This window comes from Agelaius phoeniceus, chromosome 5 (genome assembly GCF_051311805.1).
Source record: "Agelaius phoeniceus isolate bAgePho1 chromosome 5, bAgePho1.hap1, whole genome shotgun sequence".
Lineage (NCBI taxonomy): Eukaryota > Metazoa > Chordata > Aves > Passeriformes > Icteridae > Agelaius > Agelaius phoeniceus.
Window position 1 is genome coordinate 5,093,888 of NC_135269.1, and position 18,926 is coordinate 5,112,813.

At 40.8% G+C, this 18,926-nt stretch overlaps 1 protein-coding gene across 7 annotated transcripts in view; it reads right to left on the reverse strand.

The window, feature by feature from the left end:
- CACNA1C (calcium voltage-gated channel subunit alpha1 C) overlaps positions 1-18,926 on the reverse strand; it is a 416,899-nt gene that overhangs the window by 187,641 nt on the left and 210,332 nt on the right. For all 7 annotated transcript variants that reach the window (XM_077178180.1, XM_077178176.1, XM_077178177.1 and 4 more), the window contains exons 4-5: positions 8,016-8,155; positions 956-1,095 (exon numbers count right to left, since the gene is read on the reverse strand). In XM_077178180.1, coding sequence (XP_077034295.1) covers positions 956-1,095; positions 8,016-8,155 — 280 coding nt within the window. The remainder of the gene's footprint in view (positions 1-955; positions 1,096-8,015; positions 8,156-18,926) is intronic.

Genomic DNA, 18,926 nt, shown 5'->3' on the forward strand with positions numbered 1-18,926 from the left:
CCACGAGCACTGAGCACACAGCCAAGCTCAGTCTGTATCAGAACAACTGATACCACCGAGTTTATGGCAACTCAACTCAAGGTTTTTGCATGACTAAGGCTAGAAGTACTTTAAGATACTAGACTTGCAAGATCCTCAAATAAAAATAAACAAAGTGCTCCCTACAGCTATTCTGAAGAAGATTAACTCATTTTCTGCTCACTACATTTCTCTTTGCTATAATTGTGGAAACCAATGACAGTTTTCAACCACCTCTCTCTCCATAAGTTAAACAGGTCCCATCCATAACAAACTCTCAAGCCAAATGATATAATTTTCCCACATTGTCATGTCCATATTCCACCTCCACAATGGAATTAGCAGATTTAGTTACTCATAGCTTCATTGCAAACAAGAAAAGGGATGAAAGACAATCAAAGGCTGCTTGAGGACTTTCTCGGAGGTATTACAAATAATTTAAGCAAATCAGACTAACAGAGAAGGTGAGTATGTTTTCCTGTATTCTTTTGCTTCTAAACTGTTCCCAGTTCTCTTGATCTGAACATCACATACAAAAAATAAAATTTAAGTTTAATGAAAAAGTTCCTTTCCCTTCAAAACCAACACACATGACCATACAGAATTTCCATCAAAGTCAAGAATTTATGATACCAAATTTCACCATTTAAAAGATTTCATGCTTGAAACCACAAACCCCCTGGATCTTCCCCTTTCATTATTTAAAAAGGTTGCACAATCAGACTTGACATACCATGAGACTTCCATTCCTTTTCAGCTCTGCTTTGGTCATCCTTTCATTAGTGTCATGCTTATCATAAATACGTACATTTGAAAAAAGTCTTCCCCCACACACCAAAAATAATCTGTATCATGCTCTGTCTTCAAATCTGTTACAAAAATTACCCCTGCTGCATGTCACACCACAGACACAGCTGAACACAGTGGTATTACTTACTAGGAACTCCAGACACCAGCCGTAGTGGACGTAATACTCGGAAAGCCCGCAGTGCTTTAACATCAAATCCGGCACCTTTTCCTCCTATTGAATTCCCCCCATCTGCTTTGGTTGCTTGTTCTAAAATTGCACTAAAAAGCCTGCAAAAAGAAAGAGGAAACAATCTGTAGGCAGGCAGCAAGGCTTGGGCTAAACAGGAACAGAGATCATCACCATCATATCACCCAAGCTATCTCACAGACCTGTGAAGGGTGTCACACCTCTCTCTGACATTCCCATATGGTGGAGGAGAGACAGACTCTTCCCATATGCAACAGCCTATTGGGGATGTCTACACCATTTGCAAAACACTTGTTTCTGGAGCAGACATAAACATGACAAAAAGCTCCTCCTTCACGCTCCTCCATGGCTCCTTGCAGCCAGCTATGGGCTACCAACACTTGCTGTCTTTATTAACCAACAATCCACCCTGGGGGAGAAAATCATCACCCTTAATTAAGCCAATTATTAATTATCTGCCACCCACTTTACAAAGAATTAAGATTCACCAATGGGACCACAGGTACAACTCGGTGTAAACTTGAGGACCCTTCAAGGGGCAAGTTTTTAGTTAGAGTGTATGCTCACACTGTGTGCTTGTGGATCCATTTGTAAATCCCCTGATGCACTGGCTAAGGAGAGTGCAAAACTGTAGGAGTCTTATTATCAGAATGTTTTATTATACCAGCTTTAATGTTTTATCTTGGCTAATAGGAGTAGATGCTTTAAGGAGATGTCTCTCTCAGAATGCATTTAAAAAGGCACAGCAAGAAAGAAAAGGCAATGTTCTTCTGTAAAAAACCTAAAGACTCACCCTATCTGTTAATAAGAACTTGATTTAATAAATTAGCTTTCAGGAAGCAGCTTCCATTTTTCTGGTAAAACATTAGTACATTTGGGGGAGAACGGATTCCTCATGAATTTGCTAATGATATTGCTTTCAGCCTTGAAATCCTCAGCCTGAACTCAGCCAAATTCAGTAGAGGTTAAAAGCTGTTCCAGCCTAAAGGGATGTTTGGAGCTCTGTAAATAAGGCTTGCCTGGGAGTGGCAGAGAACCTTTGGTCTGTCGGGTGCCATGGAGGTACCCAGACAACTTGAAAGAAACTTCCTGAGATGAGAGAACCAGTCCAGATGGAGAACCTGGACAGAGCAATGGTTTCTCTCATAGACTTTGCAGTCTGTGGTGCCCCTCTCAGGATCTCATCCATATCCTGACTGGCACATTCCACAGAGAGCCCCCAGACCATGGGTCAAGCAGACACTCGTTGGCTGATGGCTTAACAAGCAGCTCCAATGCCTGCAGATAAATCTTACTGATGGGGTCACAAACACAGGGAGCTTGCCCTGGATATTAAAATGAAGATTCATTTACTGAAACATCTAAATGAACAGATTCCCTGAGCACTAAATCCACACAAAATCATGGATTAGGAAACCGCAAATGCAAAATTCCTTTCTTAAGCAGGTTTTTGTTGGTTTGTTTTTTTTTTTTTTTTAATTCATATTGAGAGTCTTATAAAACTTGTCAGCTGTGACTGAGAAACTCCTAACTGGATCTATTCAAAGCATCAACTTCAAGCACTGCAGAAAGATTTAACAACTAGGTAACGAGCATGGGAAAAACTGTGTGTGAGGAGGTTGGATGCTGAGCTTGTAGGTGTTGCAGAAGCAGGATACAGAGAAGAAAAAAGCAGAGCTTATGAAAAATGCTGCATTGACTACAGATATCACAGAGAGAGACAAACAAGGGTTGATGCAAAGAATGTGAATTATTGGAATGTGTGTATCTCTTAAGCTGTGTACACATATTATACAGTTGCAATTATCTGCTGGTCTTCATAATAGACACACTGTAGGTCAAATTTGGCCTAATGTATTTTCAGTAAGCAACTGATTAAGCTCTAGCAATGTGCTCTGTTTCACATTCAAACATTTCTATCTTTCTAGTCCATAGAATTCCCATAATAGATGATGAGTGACGTACCTATACAACAGATCCAGTCTCGTGGGATCCTCTAAAGGAAAAAGAATTTACTGCAAAAAGGATTCTAATACTGTTTTTCAGCTCCAAGACTGGGAATCTCAAGGAACTATGAATCAGCAATTGTGCAAAACTGGGGGTCCATTTTCCTGATCCCCATTTTCACTGGCCCCATGTTTTCCCAAAGAGCAGCTCTTGGCACTGGGCACCAAGGCTCTTTCTGCTGCCACTTGTACAGTGAGCAAACCAGACTTCTCTAGAATTCTGCTGCCCAAGCAATGTCCTAAATTAGTTCAGGAGGAGCAGAAACACAACCAGTAGGACAGCTCACTCCTCTGGAGCTGGAGCCTGCCTTCCCAGGCTAGTGCAGCTCCACTGCAGGCCAGCTGGCCTTATTTTTGTGCTCCAGCACTGGCATGCTAAATGTACTCTTTTGAGGTACCCACCGTCATCTGCTTTTGCACTGCAGCAATAATTTGCAGTAATTCTTGCTGCTCCTAATTTTAAAACCTACATTTAAACTTGAATTGCATTATTCCTGCTAATCCTGCTTTAATGCATTTATTCCATGCTTTATATTTCCCCTGTACTAATCCTGCTTTTTCCTAATGCATTACAACTTCTTATTTCTCCCATTTATTTCACTCTGCCTTCTGTATTAGGGTCTAGCCTGTGCTCAGTGTGGCCTACTGAATCTCTACTCCACTCTTCAAGTTTATAGAATATCCTGTAAATTTTTCTTCTTTGTCCTCAGCACCTCCCTCAATCAGGCATGGGCAGACATCCATTGATGTACAGGTACCTAATGCTCTTGGGTTTATCAGCTAATTGTTTTCTGAGACTAAACAGCCAGATGGATGTTAAACTACTGATACAAAAGATTAGGCCAGAGGCCTTATATAGGAAATTCTGCTATTTGATGAAAATATTTTGGGAAAGTTTTCAGTAGGTATGGTGGAGCAAGGTACAGTTCTTTATCAGTAGATGAGTTAGCATGCTCTAAACATGGGGTGAGAGAACACTGTGCTGATGGAGAAATATGAGTTTGGGTGGTACAAAAAAGGCAAGAGGGCTCATCTCTTGTGGCCACTGGAAACCTCACCATTAAACTTCCTCTCCTCCAAAAACCAGACATCAGCCTTATTTACTTTCACCTAATTACTTTCTGCCAGTGTAAATTCATGCCCCATTTTCATTTGGATATCATACTTTCCACTGATGAAGCACAATTAACATCACCTTAATTTCTGGATTTCATTTGTGACATGACTACACCTTAACAAAATTCATCTGACAGACATGAACTATAAGAGCAGAAAACCAAATTTTTATCACATGCATGTATGGACATGCTCCACGCTTTGTTTGGGGTTTTTTACATTTCCCTGTGAAGTAAGAAGCTAGCTTCCCTGGGGTTTTTTTCTTGTATTTTTCTATTTCCCTTTTGACATTTGATATATCAAAAGGGTTTTCACTTTGCTAGATGACCCCAACAGCAGCATGATAAGGCTGTAACCTGCTCTTCATCTCTTCCTCTGTGGGGAGTACACTGTGATTTTTATAGCATAAAAAAAAAACTTGTCATGGTCCTCCAAAATATAGGTAGAAAACAGAGGCCTTGGTATTTCTAAGGCCAAAAAGCAGCAGAAAAACATAGCTGAAAAAAAATCCTCTTAGGTATAAAAAAAAAAAAAGAGTAAAGCACAAAGGTTTTTTTCACAGTGTTTTACAGTTCACCTGTGATTTGTGAGTGTGAAAATGTTTGGATCTTCCCTCTAGAAACTCCCCACAGGTCTTCAGTAAGACAGAAACTGGGACCACATTTTCCAGTCTGCTCTGACTTCAGATCTTGTCCAAATATCTTCACTGCTTCCCTTCCCAAGTAAGACTATAACACTGCCTTTCAAATTACACCACCTTTTTCTCTGGCAGTAGTTACAGGCCCTTGGAGAATGACTGTGCTTGGCAGACAAACCACAGCACTGCCAGGAAAGACATTTATTCTTCCCTCACAATATTTTCAAGCTGGTCTTCTCTCAAGAGAAATTTCATAATATTAAGGGACATCACTGTGATATTTGAAAGTTTTAGTGTTTTCCTAAAGAGGAACAGCAAAAATGAAGGAAGAGGGAGACAATTTTCCTAACCATTAGTGCTTGTGGGTTGTGCCTCATTGAGTGGCTTAGGAGTCTGGTTTCTACTATTTATTAATAATGTTGGTAGAGCCTCTGATTGATACCCTCACACAGACATTCTTCAAAGCAGTATTTAAAGTGCTGCTATAGCAAGGTCAGAGGCTATTTAAAGAGAAGTCAGATTCAAACTCTACAAGACATAGCTGATGAATAAACAGGTCTCCCACACTTCAAGAATGATAAGCTGCTACAAGCTTACAGTTTAAAATGCATCCTTTCACCGGAAAACAGAGCAGCTGTATTCAGGGCTTCCCTCTGCTGCTGTTGCATATTCCTATGGCCTGTTAGAATCCCTGACTCTAAAATCCCTTTGGATACCAGGGGATCTATCTTCAGAAGGCAGGGGGAAGTATACAGGCACATTGTTATAAACATTTTTCATAGCAACTGTGACTCCCCTCTAAAATTTATACCTGTTCCTTCACATGTCCATTTTCCTCTTACTCTACTGACTAGTTCATGTTAAGGTGAAGGAAGCCAGATGTGCTATTATCTGTTGAAGTTATATGTGGTGAACTGAGTCTAGGTGGATTTGAAAGATCTAAAATGTCTTTTTTTTTCTCCTTTAACTTGCAACAGTACTTGAAGAAGTGCTTCCCACCTAGCCAATGCTTTGTAGCATCTTTGAAAATTAGCGATGATTAGTAAGGCAGAGCAAACACAAATGGCAATTATCACAGTCACACCATCCTTTGCCCCATACACCAAATAAATCTCTCTGCTTTCTGCCCCAGTGTTCAAATTACTCAGCTTTCTCCAATAGCTCCATCAATATGTAGAAAAAGGCACCAGAAAGAAATGTTATTAGCACTTGCTTTCTTCCTCTTTCCTCTCTGTTTTCCAAATTTATTTTAAACCTTTTCCATGGGGCTTCCTTCCTGGCAAAATATTCAAATACACTGAAGTTTAAACATAATGTCACTGAGGGATTTCAGACAGCCCCTAGGAAAAGAAGACAGGGCAGGAGAGGAACAGATGGTATCACCAAGTAGATTTTGCAGAGGGGCTGTGGAGAGGGAAAAGCAGCACACCAGCCCAGGCTGTGGTACTGTACCAGTGAGTTTAAACAGATAAACATCAAAGGAACCCATCTGGCCTTGAAGTGGAATCTGTCACTTGAGATTGTTGCTATTTAACAGAGACCTTGGGGTCTTGGCCATGTTTATTATACTCATGTAATCCTTCCCCAGTTACATTTTTTCTTCCCCATCTCCTGACTAAGAGCTGCTGGAGGCAAAAGCAGACAGAGGAGCTGAGAGCTGCAGCTTGTGTCATTGGCAAGGGAATTAATTTCAGCCTGAATATCATCTTGCTGATTAACTGCCCTCGTAGGAAAATTGAAAAGGACTGTACTTAAACTAGATATAATGCTGCTCTGTGATTTCTGGAGTCCTGCTGTCTCACATCCAATGGAAAAAGAGGAGATAATGTGTCCTCTCTTTAAAATGCCTCTTTCTCATAAAAATGAAAAGGGAATAATCACATTCACAGGAGTTTTGTTCTTCAATCTTTCTTCAACTTAGGCAGCAATTTCCAAACAGGTGAGATATCTGAGGGCACTTAAAGGCAGAACCAATGATGGAATTGGACATCATTACCAGGGGATGGGGTGGGGATTTTCCAGTTTTCAGGTACTGACATGCTAAGGGATCCTCTGTCTGTGGGTAGGAAAAAAGGAGAAGCACAATGGGCATTGCTGTAAGGAGAAGGTATGCTCGTGTGGAGCAGAGAGGTCTTGAGACTAAGAATAGGCTTCAGCCTCTTCTCCCTCCCCCTCACTGGGAATTCTCCTTCCACCCACTCTTATCCATGGTGAGGGGAAGTGGGAGGTATTGGGAAGCACACAGCACTTTGCTGATTAAATATTTTGGAGCCAGCACAAAAATGGTCAGGAAGGCGGATTGGTGTGGGGCAGAAATTGTGAGGGGGTTTTGATGACTAGGAGTGTCCCTTTTGACATTTTCCCTAGGAGCTGATGCAGGGTTTCCTTGGGAAAGAGGTGAAAAGACTACAGGTATTTGTGGGCGATGAAACTCTCTAACAATGGAGTGGTGGGAGGATGGGACAAATTATTCAGGCAAAGAAATACTTGTTCCCTTTGTATTCAGAGGTAGTTTATCCTTCACCTCTTCCCTTCAACAACCACAATTCCAACCCCTTGCTTATCTCTAATCCTTAGGCAGAAGAAGTAGAAGATGCATTATTTTGCTTTTATTCAAATAAATTAAATGCCAAATTTGAAAAACATGGAGAGAAATGAGAATTAGAAATGTTGCAGCTCAAAGTGGCAATTTGATCTACAATAGTAAAATTAGTCTTTAAAAAGGTTAAAAGATTAAAGAGGTCAAAATTAAAAGTGTTGAAATCACCAGCTGAGCAGTGCAATTGAACTGAGGAACTAATTTTTGTTTGCAAGTAGAAAAATGTGTGATTTAAATTTTTCTCCCATCTTCCAGAATGAGAAACATCAGCAAAAGTTCACATTATGGCAGAATTTATCTGTCACCAAACTCCTAATCTTAATTAATGGATTACCTAGATATTATTTTTAAAAATTCATACAGATTTAAAAACAAATGCATTATTTTGCAGTTAAGCACATTCAGGCAATTGACTTTATCTAACAGCTTTGGACTGCTTTCTCTTCTTAATTCTGGCTCCCAAAGAGCAGTTTAATTTCCCTGTCTTGCAAACCATTAAAAGGGTGTTTGCCAGAGGAACAGGATGGACAGCAAGGTCTAACATCATCCATGTGTAACAAAGCATTGACCCACTCTCATGGTCCCAAAGGTTGCCAGTATCCCCATGTGGACAGTGCCTTGAAAAACAAACTTGGTACTCACCCTACTACCACAATTATAAAATCTAGTAAATTCCAGCCATTGCGGAGGTAAGCGTTGGGGTGAAAGAGAAGTCCGTATGCTATTACTTTTAAAAATGCTTCCACTGTAAAAATTATGAGAAAGAGATATTCCACTCGTTCCTGGGGAAGACAAGAGAACAAGAGAGACACTGGTTAGTGTGACAAATCACAAATCAGGATGTTTTTTTCTGTCCTAGTCCACCCCTGCAGTGTCCAGCTCACTGGCTGCCACCAGGGTACACCTCCCACTCAGCTTGCTGGCCAGAGGGCTTTGCTCCCCAGCCTTGCATGGCCTGCAGCCCTCTGACAATACAAGGGACAGTAAATTTTAGTTCCATTCTGAAATTTGCTGCCCTTTTCTTGGCAAGGACTGACCCCTGAACTGGCTTGTGCAAAGCAGGAAGGGAGAGGGTCAGCAGGAAGTTCCCAGGGCAAATATTGTCAGCCATCAATAATGAGCTGCATCCAGCCCTTTTCAGCCTCTGGAGAGGAAATGTTGCTGCATGCAATACTGTGGAGAGAGATGGGGAAAATTAAATGAGCCCACCTGAGACTGATGTATATGTCAAACTGAGCCTTCTTTGGGATTCCCTTTTCTGCTGCTGGGGAATAAGTAGGCTGAATATTGGTGATAAGTGATTCACAGATCAGGCTGACTAACGCTAGAGGCTTTTAGTCATTCTGTCAGAATTGTACATATCCCTGCAAAATGCAGGCTGCAATTAAGCATATCCAAACAAAGGCACTTCCAGTTACAGTAGAGCCTGATTTGGGACAAAAAAGCAGGCTTTTGGAGTCAGTACACAGGCTCCCCATCTCTCATCCTCAGGGCTTTCAGCCCCAGTGAGGAATAAGGATAGCAGTATTGCAGAAATGGTAGGGATTCTCCTCCTAAGTAGGAGGGAAACTGCAGCATTAGGTAATCACTACACAAGTGCTGCGTGGCAAGCTGAGTGGGAGATAAGTACATGAAAACTAAATGAGAGCAGAAGGAGACCAAGTCCCTACAAGGTTAAACTACAAAGTCATTAGAAGTTCACACTGAAGAAATAAAATCTGAGATAAATACAAATTGAAACATCCTAGGCATTCCTGACATATCTTAGAGGATACCCAGCACAATAGTCAGACAGGTTACTATTTTTTTTTCTGCTCCAAATTGCAACTGCCCTGTTCCTCTGTCCATCTGAATGCATGTATGACATTTTCATATTTTACAGCTATAGAGAATGAGCAGGATTACAAAAAAATTAGTTCCATCATTTGACAGCTGCCCATTTGAATATCTTCAATTCAGCTCTGGGTAATTAACAGCTCACAAGAAGCCTGCAGATCCAGAAAAAAAAAAAACCTATTGCTAGTTCATCTGCATGTTTACATTAATGTGATATTTTAAAAGGCTGAGAAACTCCATCTGACAGTAGCAGGCACATTTTTGTGCTTTAAAATATTGCTGGTTTGCCTCAGACAATGCTTTCCCAATGCCTGCAGTATCCCCCAGTGCTTAGTACAAGGAATGCCTAAAAAAAGAAAAAGTGTCATTCTGCAGTTATCTGATCCAGTAGTAAAGCTTTTGAACACACCCACAGCAGAGGATTTGTCTGTCGTTGTCCCAGATGGAGACACAGCAGCACACCAAGGATTTCCCTTCCCTTGAACTCAGAAAAGGAAACAACAGCACACAATACTGTGTTCCCAGCTCTACAAATAGTAAGTCCTTGCAACCAGGAGTCCAACCAGGGACTTGAGCACAGGAAAGAGCCCCATGATGGCTCCATGAAAGGACTGACATAGTGCTCCTTCTCCTTCCACCACAGCTGAGAGCTCTCCCAGTACTGATACACAAATCACAGGCAAACAATGATCCATCTCCAGGTACACATTGGTAAATCAGGACCAGCTATTGTGGAATCTCTCAAACAAAAACGAAAAGAAATGCAAAATGACCCCATGATGGGAATTCCATGTGGTCTTCCCAACTGCCCTGCACCTTTGTGCTGCCATGTGGCTCTACCAAAATGGCCCAAGGCCCAGCCCCACACAGACAGCTCATGGAAGTTCTGTCTCATGGAGCAATTCTCCATGAGACAGAGAAGGTAAAGCCTGTGTAGAGATCAAAGAAAGATGAAAATGGGCTCTGAGGGGGAAAAACCTGCCCTGAACTGAGGATACGAGTAGGGAGTGCTGTGCCTGAGATGGACATGGCCTCACCAGTGTCAAATGAAAACCTTTGAGGAAGGAAGTGAAGATTTCTCTTTTGACAACCCAATCAATAATTAGCCTTTCTTGCTCCGTTTCAGCCAGGGCCTTTGCACAGTTGTGGGCAAGCTCTTTGTACCCTTCTCACAAAAAGGGCCAAACTACTCCTCATCCTGCCTTTGAGGCTGCCCTGCAGACTCAGTTTATCTCCCTCCATAAACACACCCAGGCTCATGACAAAGTGTTGCAGGCCCTAAAACCTCTTTTAGTAGCCACAGCTGAGATGGCACAAGGGGATGTGGAGGAGCCCACCCACTCATTCAGCAGCTCCAGGGGCATGAGAAGCAGGTGGGCAGAACAGGTGAAGTGGAAGGCCTGAGGCTGATCCTGTGCCCAGCAATTTAACAGCAGACATTGTCACTGGCCCCCAGGGACAAACGCTGCTGCCAGCTCTGTCTGGCTTTGTGCTGCACAGCCACAGCACTCTGCAGGCCAGCACAGCCTTTCCACTCCATGAATTTCACTGAAATACCTGTGCTAGTGCCAGCAAAAGGAGTCCATGAAAGAAAACACTTGGGAAAATTCTGGAACAATTTTTTTTTTTTTAATTAACTACTATTTAAAAAATATTTAGTGCTGTACAGAGCAGACAATATATCAACCACTAACTTGTTCTATTTGGCTGGGTTTAGGAGCCTCATACCTTTTCTGTCTCTAAAGATGCCTATGGGAATACAGACACTTTTTGTTATTGTAATAAATGCTGCTTGTTGAACCATGTTATGGGAGTAATAATACACCAAAGTAATGCACACAAATGCATGCATATACACCTATACATTGATATATACATATATGCAACTACATGCTGTTTGAATAAATTCCTTACAGTTCTTCAGCTAAGGTGGAAAGATCCATAAAAAAATAAAATTCTATAAAAGGTTCTGAAATTAACATAAGATACAGAATGTTGAGCTGAGGATAGGTTTTATGATCCTCTGCACTTAAATTAATGATTTCAGGGTGTAAAACTGAAGGAAAAATACTGCTGAGATTAAACAGTGCAGCTGCTCCAAGACCATTTCAGAAAGCCACTCCTGCTCAGACTCAAGACGAATATGAAAAGCCTACTAAATAATTTGTGTCCCTTTTTCTTCCTATACTATAAAATTAAAGAGCCTTTATGAACAGAGCATAACTCAGTAATGACATAACACAACTGAGCTCCCCAGAATGTGGACTGCAGCCCCACTTCTGATGCCACCTTGCCCAGAGAGGGCAGAGATCTGACTCAGCCACTCCCTCAGGTTAGAAGTGACAGGAGTGTCTCACACCCTCAGCAGCCACAAAACAATGAATTTGTCTCTGCTAAATGGGCATCTGCACTTTTGATTGCTCATTTGAAGCTTTGCTCTCACAGATGAGGTAGACCACAGTCCAGTGTTTCAATGTCCCAAGGGACAGAGCACTGCAAAGTATCCATCATCCCAACTCCTCTGAGAAGCTATTTTGGTACAATTTTAGAAGAAGCCAAGCTAGAAAAATATTGGTATTTCTCTCTGAGAGAGTTCCCTGATGACAGGGAGGGAGGGAGCTGAGCGCTACATTTGTGGGACTGAAAGGAGATAGCAACATCATTGCCCCTTAGAACACTAATCCAAACCACAGCATCAAGAGAGAGGGAACTTTGGAGCTGCAAGAAAGAAGGAACAGTATTGTTTTATTTGTCTCTTAGAAATGGGAGCTATGGTCCTGTGGCTGAGGCACATGAACCATACTGCAGGCTGCGGAATTACAAAACAGGAGCTTCCTCCTTGGACAATAGGAACATAAATGTTTTGAAAACCAAAGAAAAAAAAAAGCCAACAAAATATGACTGGAAGAAGAGAAAGGATAAAACTTTTAGAAAGTAGAACAGTCCCTGGAGCACACATGTTCTGGGACTGGCTGTACCCCTGCTTGACTTTGTTTTGGGGCTTTTTTGTAGATCTAGGACATGAGCATCAGCTACCCTAGCTGATACATCAGCCAGCAATAACACTGCCAAGAAGCAACCTGCACATCATCTTACTCATAACAAAGAAACAAATATTAGCTTACTGTAAAGGCTGTAAGATATATTACCCAAAGAGGATTACTGTATTATGTATGAAACCCCTCTAATCCCATGTGTCTTCCAAAGCAGTCATAGGTTTGGTTTTGTTTATAATTTTTAAACTGTAGCTAATGTCATCTTGGGTTCATAAAAGGAACCTGAAAACAGGAAATCCAAGGAAATGACTCTAGGGTGTCATAAGGCTTTTCTCCTGTCAGAAAGTGAGTAGATCAGTGCTATTTCTGAGAAATGGTCATCAGAATGATTCACTATATCTTGATCCCAGCTCTCTAAACTCTATCCATCCATCCAGCAGCACTGCTTGGTTATAATATTTTCATTGCAAGAAAGATTAAATCACAATCAGGTTCTTGCATTTCATACATGCCAGTCGAAAGAGCTTACAATCTAAAATTCAGTCACCAAATGTTTTCTCAGACTTTGCTCTCTCTCTCTCCTTGCACTCTGACCAGCTTGCTACAAACCATGTTTCAAAAACTACAGTTTATATGTTTGAAGTAATGAGTCACAAGCACTGTGCAGTTAGAACCTTTATGGGGCTGCCTGTTTGACCTCAGCTACATCTAAGCCTGCATTATTATTCCCTAAAGCTTCCTAAAACATAAGAGAATACATCTCTTCAGTAATGCAAATACCAGACATCCAAGGAAAACAGCAGTATTTTAAAGGCCTCTGTCATATAGGATGTTTTGGCAATGCTTATGGAAATAGGCTCTGAAAGATATGAATCAGAGTGGAAGCACTCAGACCTTCCCTTAGTAGGGAAAACAATCTTTTCTGGTGGTCAGGAAGGAGATTGAGCTGCAGTGCTGGGAAAGACAGCCCAGAGAGTCCATGAAAAAATGGATTACAGGTTTGGATTACAGGTAACCTTGGATTACAGGGTACCATCACATCTGGGATATGGACATCCTCACTGTGTCCATGTGCTAACCTGGAGACTACTGCTAACATGAATAAGTGTGCCCTTTGATGAGGAAGAGCCACATGCGTGCACTCAGAGGATCAGTTCAATAAAGAAGTTTTTAAGACAGGTTTCTGACAGTGAGTTACTTCTGAGTATACTTAGTTACTCAGAAGACATTTTCAGCTAAGTATGCATGAAAATATACAAGCACATGAACATGTTTGGATTTTATTTTTTTCCAATATCTCCTTAAAACTACTGTCACTGCAGAAACAAGTGGTCATATCCATTTAAAAGAGAGAAAGGGATGATAAGATGTCATACTGCTGAACATAACTCCATTTGCTGCTATTTCTGGTCCTAAAACACAGCATTCGTTCTACACGTTCCCCAAAAGGAAATTCCCCCAAAATTAGAGCAGAAGAACACTATCTGATTTTACCTGACAAAACAAGCCCAAAGAAGAAAGTGGGTGACTACTACTGAACTAAAGATTAACCCACCATTATGGCAAATAGAAGTCAGGAGGGCTTCTGAAAGGTTTGATTTCAAAATATGATCAGCACTGCTTTCTCTCCCCTCCAGCCAAAAACTGTGTCATGCTTTCAAACGAGCAGAGTGAAATTCATACCAAGCACTGCAGAAATACCAACTTTTAATTAACCCCTGGTAAGTGGGAGATTCACTCACATCTGCCTTAAAGGTGGCCCACACAAGAATAAATGAAAGACAGAATTCTCACTAATCTGAAAGAAGCAATTATAAAACAGGAATATAGTGCAAGCCAGCCTTCAGTACTTTATGATAATTCACAACATGCCCACGATGTATTTAAAGAACTTCCCCTGAAATGAATAGAAGAGAGAACATAAATAGTTTTAAATTATTACAGGCCTCATACACATGCCCTATATTCAGGAGTTCCTTGGCAAATCAATGAATACTTCATGCAGAACTCTTGCACAACTTAGTTTCTAAGGGCCTTGTTTTCCTTATAGCACTTTGGCAAACATCAAATTGAATTTATTTACAGGTTAGTGGAACTATACTGTGTGTCAGAGTACAACTGTAATGCAGAGCCAAGGTAGAAGGGGGTTGTCCTGGTTTAGGACGAAACTTCCAAAAGGATCCCTCTAGAAAGAAGATCCAAGCAGCCCCTCCCCTAACTTGTTTGGGAAAAAGAAGTTTTTCCTTGGAGAAAAGTGGAAAAAACCTGTTTATTTAACAAGCAAAGTATGCACAGGCATAAAAAATGAACATTAAACAATAAAACCTCTCACTGTTCTGAAGGGATGGCAAATTCAGAAAGTCCTTTTTGTGGACTTTTGCCCACTTCTTTTCTTCCCCTTCACTCTCAGAACCCATCTTAAAGGTGCAAACCAATCTTACCTAGTACAAACATACTTTCCCTTCCAGTCAGCCACGTGCTCATGCTCACTCAAACCAGAACACAGATGATGAATGCCACTGCTGTTCTGATTTATCATCCTTTCATGTACATTTTTCACTAACAGAGTGTAGGAAAACAAGCCTCAAGTAATAATAATGTAATTATTGGGAGTCGTAAATTTCAGAAAGGGGTGACATGCCAATAACATTTGGGTAGCAATACAACAGGAATATTGTTTTAAAACCTTTATACTAGAGAAGGTTCTGAACAGCTTGGTTAATTTTGAAGACAGTCCTGCTTGAAGATAGAATTTGAACTAGACAACCTACAAAAATCCCTATTCAACCTATATTTTTTCTGAGACTCTAAATGCATGTTTTATAACTCTAAACGTGCCTCTAGTCCTCAGAATAATCTAACAACCTTGATATTTCCTTTCCATTTTACATCAATACTTTCCAGTGGGATACCTCATTCTTCATAACAGAGATGGTCAAGTAAGCACCTTTCTGGATAGACATAAAGGATTATACTTCCATTTCAACCTAAATCTTGAACTCTGGTGCCAGTTAGACAATGCCTAACACTTATAAGATATTTCTTTACTGTCTTTGTCTAGCAATAATAGAAATCTCTTGGGCATTGTTGCTCAAGATTAGGTTGTTGTTTTTTTTTTTTAATGAAATAGAACAATAGAATCCTGTCTATATACGAGTCAAATCCAGATAATATGTTCCTTATGGGTTCAGATTTTCTTTGCCATGACCAAGAATTGAAGCCATACAAACAGGCCTTGAATTAATATTCCAAACTGAACAGCTCTGAAGAGGCAAAGAAGCTTGTATCCTAATTTTTTTTTTGTCCACTACTCTGATTAAACTGAAATGAGCTGTCACTTTATATTTTGCTCAGAGCAATAAGAGATTACCCTTCTAGGAGGAAGCAAAATCAGGAAAGGCAGCATAAAGTTTATGACTGAGAGAGCCTCATTTAGGATCTCTGCATAGAAATTAAAAGGTGGCAAGGTGTTTTTACCATGCCTAGGAGCTAAATTCACCCCTAGAAGAAGCTTTTACTGGTTTCCTTTATGCATTTTTGAGGCAATGAGGCAGCCCAGTGTCTTCTCCCATGCTTAACACAGCCTTTAGAAATACCCCCATCATTTTTCCATCTACCAGCCACTGGTCCAGACCAGAGTACCAGAAACATCCATTTAAATCAGAGCAGTCCCAGTACAACAGCTGTATCTAATAGATCATAACAAGGCATAAGTGTCTCATCCAGCTTCAAAAATGACTCAGATAAGTGAGAAATTGGCTACCCACCATGCTCAGGTGGCTGCACTCAATCACGTACACAAGAGAAATACACAAGTCCAGCAGCCACAAAGCATTTCAGTGTTCTGCTTAATTAATTTTTAAAATCATTATTAATCTTAAAAAAACATGCTAGTGTTAAATATTGAGTGTTTTGTTGCCAGACAACTCTGTGTGTGTGTGTATTTATCTCTACTTAAGGAGGGATTCTAGAGAACTATCTAATTAAATAATGATTCATCAGGACAGTTTCTAAAAGGTCTTCTCCAGAGTGCATCATCTAAGCAAGGATACACCAGCACACTTGCTTTTGGAAACAGCCTACATGACCTCAGCAACAACAGCTCTAAGGATTTTAGTGTTTTGCACCACCCATGAGCCCAGTGCTAAAGGGGCAGCTCTGGAGCTCTTATCACAATATCACTTTAATCTGACCATCATGACACAATCAGTGCTTCCAGCACATCCCTTTTCAATGAGTCCCTAAAATTCTTAGTGGTAGGCACAAAGCTTAACTAAGGTGAAACCCGACCATCTGACTGCTAAAAAGAAGTCACCTTGCCCCTATGAGATTTATTAATTTCTAATCATTTACATGATTTCAGGAGCTGATGATTTAACTGCTTGCAATCCACTTTATGGCAACTATGGCTGGTCTGCCCTTTGACTTGCCACATCAACAGGCACAGTGGAAAAAATTCATGGTTGTATTCAGTCATCTTTCCAAAAAGATGACCAAAAATTGGGCTCCAAAATGAAGGACTGAATTCCCGACAGAGCTCAACATGGGGACAGTGAGTTCCTTTGAAAATATACCTGCAATGAGACTTTCTATGTGCCAAGGATTTTTACAATCCCTTCATGGATATAAGAGGTGTGGAAGAGTTATAATCCATACCCTTAACTTAATGAAGAATCATTTCTCTCAGAAAGTTGGATTTTCTGTGTTTTTTTTTTTTGTCGTGTTTTTTTTGGTTTTTGGTTTTGGTGGTTTCTTTCTTTTTTGTTGTTGTTTTTGTTTTGTTTTCGTGGGGTTGTTTTGTTTTGTTTTTGTGGGGGGATTTTTTACTTGTTTGATTTTTTGGTTTTGATTTTTTTTTACTTTTTAAAAATTCTTTGGTTCTACAAAGTTTTGAATAATTCTAGTGCATGCTAGGTTAGGCTAAAATAGTCTTAATCAGGGAGAATTTTGCTACTAATTGTCTGTAGGCTGAACTGCCCATTTCTTTTTCTTTACAACTTCTCAGGTAACACTAAAACATTATAAACTGTCCCTGGACTGCCTTGCAAGGGGAACCCAAGCTTGCACCCCCATGTGCTGAGCTGACAGAAGGGTTGGTGTTGCCCTTCCCCAAGAGAACATTTCCAAAAGGGAGCAGCAGCCAAAGGAAGGAGGATTTGGGCAGCTCTCCTGGGAAGAGATCTCAGCACACTTGGGCTCCTCAATGAGCCATGGACACACCCAGCAATATTCAGACCCTCTCTGGATCACTCTCCACCACTGAGCTAAGAGCCAGAGGCGCAAGTGAGGCCCTGCAGAAATCTGGCCCTGGACCTCTGGGTTTTGACTTTTCTGACTGCCCATGCAGAACACCTCACCAAATCCCACTTTTGAAACATCTCTGTCAAATGCATTTTCCTCCCATCACTCTTGCACATTTTGGGATGCTCTAATTTATGTTTTTAATCTACTACAATTCTTTTATAATTGTTTGTGCAGTGATGCCTGACAGAGAACGCTTTATAAATAAATCGAATTTATGACTATTTATAACCACTCTCTCTTGAAATTTCTCAGCAAATAAATTGGGCCCACAGCTCAGTCTTCTAGGGTTGGGGTTTCTCTGTAGGCATTCATACAAACACACAATGTGCATGCATGAAATGAAGAGAGAAAGGGACAGAGAGAGAATGTGTGCACGTGTGTGTGACTTTCCTTTCCATGAGTAACTTCAGGGAATATTTAACATTCTGTTCACAGTGCTTAAGGCAGACAAGAAAAACACAACTGAAGGGGATGAAAAAATGAAAAGTCCTTGCGGATTTTTCATCTCAGGCTCCATCCTTCCTTTCCTGGGACAAAGGTTTTCATGTTTTGTTTACTACCCCTGGGTAAGTCTCTCTTTGTTTTCTTGCTGCTTGAGCAGACAGGACACATGAAATGAGGCAGATATAAGGACCTCTGACTACCAGCACATAAAACTCATTTTATTTCCTTAATGGAAGGCTAATTGGTAATTAAAAACATGACTGTGACCTGTGCAGTACCCAGAGAATAGAAATTGATTTCATTTTAAACAGATAAAGCTCACAGGACTGCAGCTCTGCAGAGTAGCAAGACTTTCTGGGCAAGGAGAAGTGAAAGAAGTCCTCTAGTTTTTAGCAGGTTTTGCTAATTTAGGCAAACAAAAAAAAAAAACCTGAAAGAAATTTGCCAGTTCTTCAGTCCCTTGGTTGACTCCCAAGAGCCCCTCTGCTGACCCTCACTGCAGCTGCTACTGATGTTGAAACAAACTCAGGGACAAGAAGCTGGAAAGTGGAATTCAGATTCTTGCCTTGCCTCCCCCAGTCAAACCAGGGCAGGAATTTTCATTTCTTGTAAGACAAGTGTGTGCCTCATCCTCCTAGGTGTGTATTGTAGGGATAAAGAGAAATTAAAACTCTTACTGGGTGCCAGCATCTCCTACCCAGGCAGGATGGGGTACCCCCAGGACCCTCCACCAGCCCCACAGAGCTCATGGCACTGCTGGGGTGCTGCAGAGTAACACGAGGTTGTGTCATAATAAAATATTTGGATTTGCTTCAAACAAGCCAAACACACTGATCTGGGAATGTTAAAACATTTTTGTTCAATAAAAAATGTCTAAAATGAGGCTCTGCTATTTCTGCACTTTCTGAAACTCTCTGAGAATGTCCCTTTACAGACAAGGGGAATATTGCATTTAAAATACTTCCAACTTGGC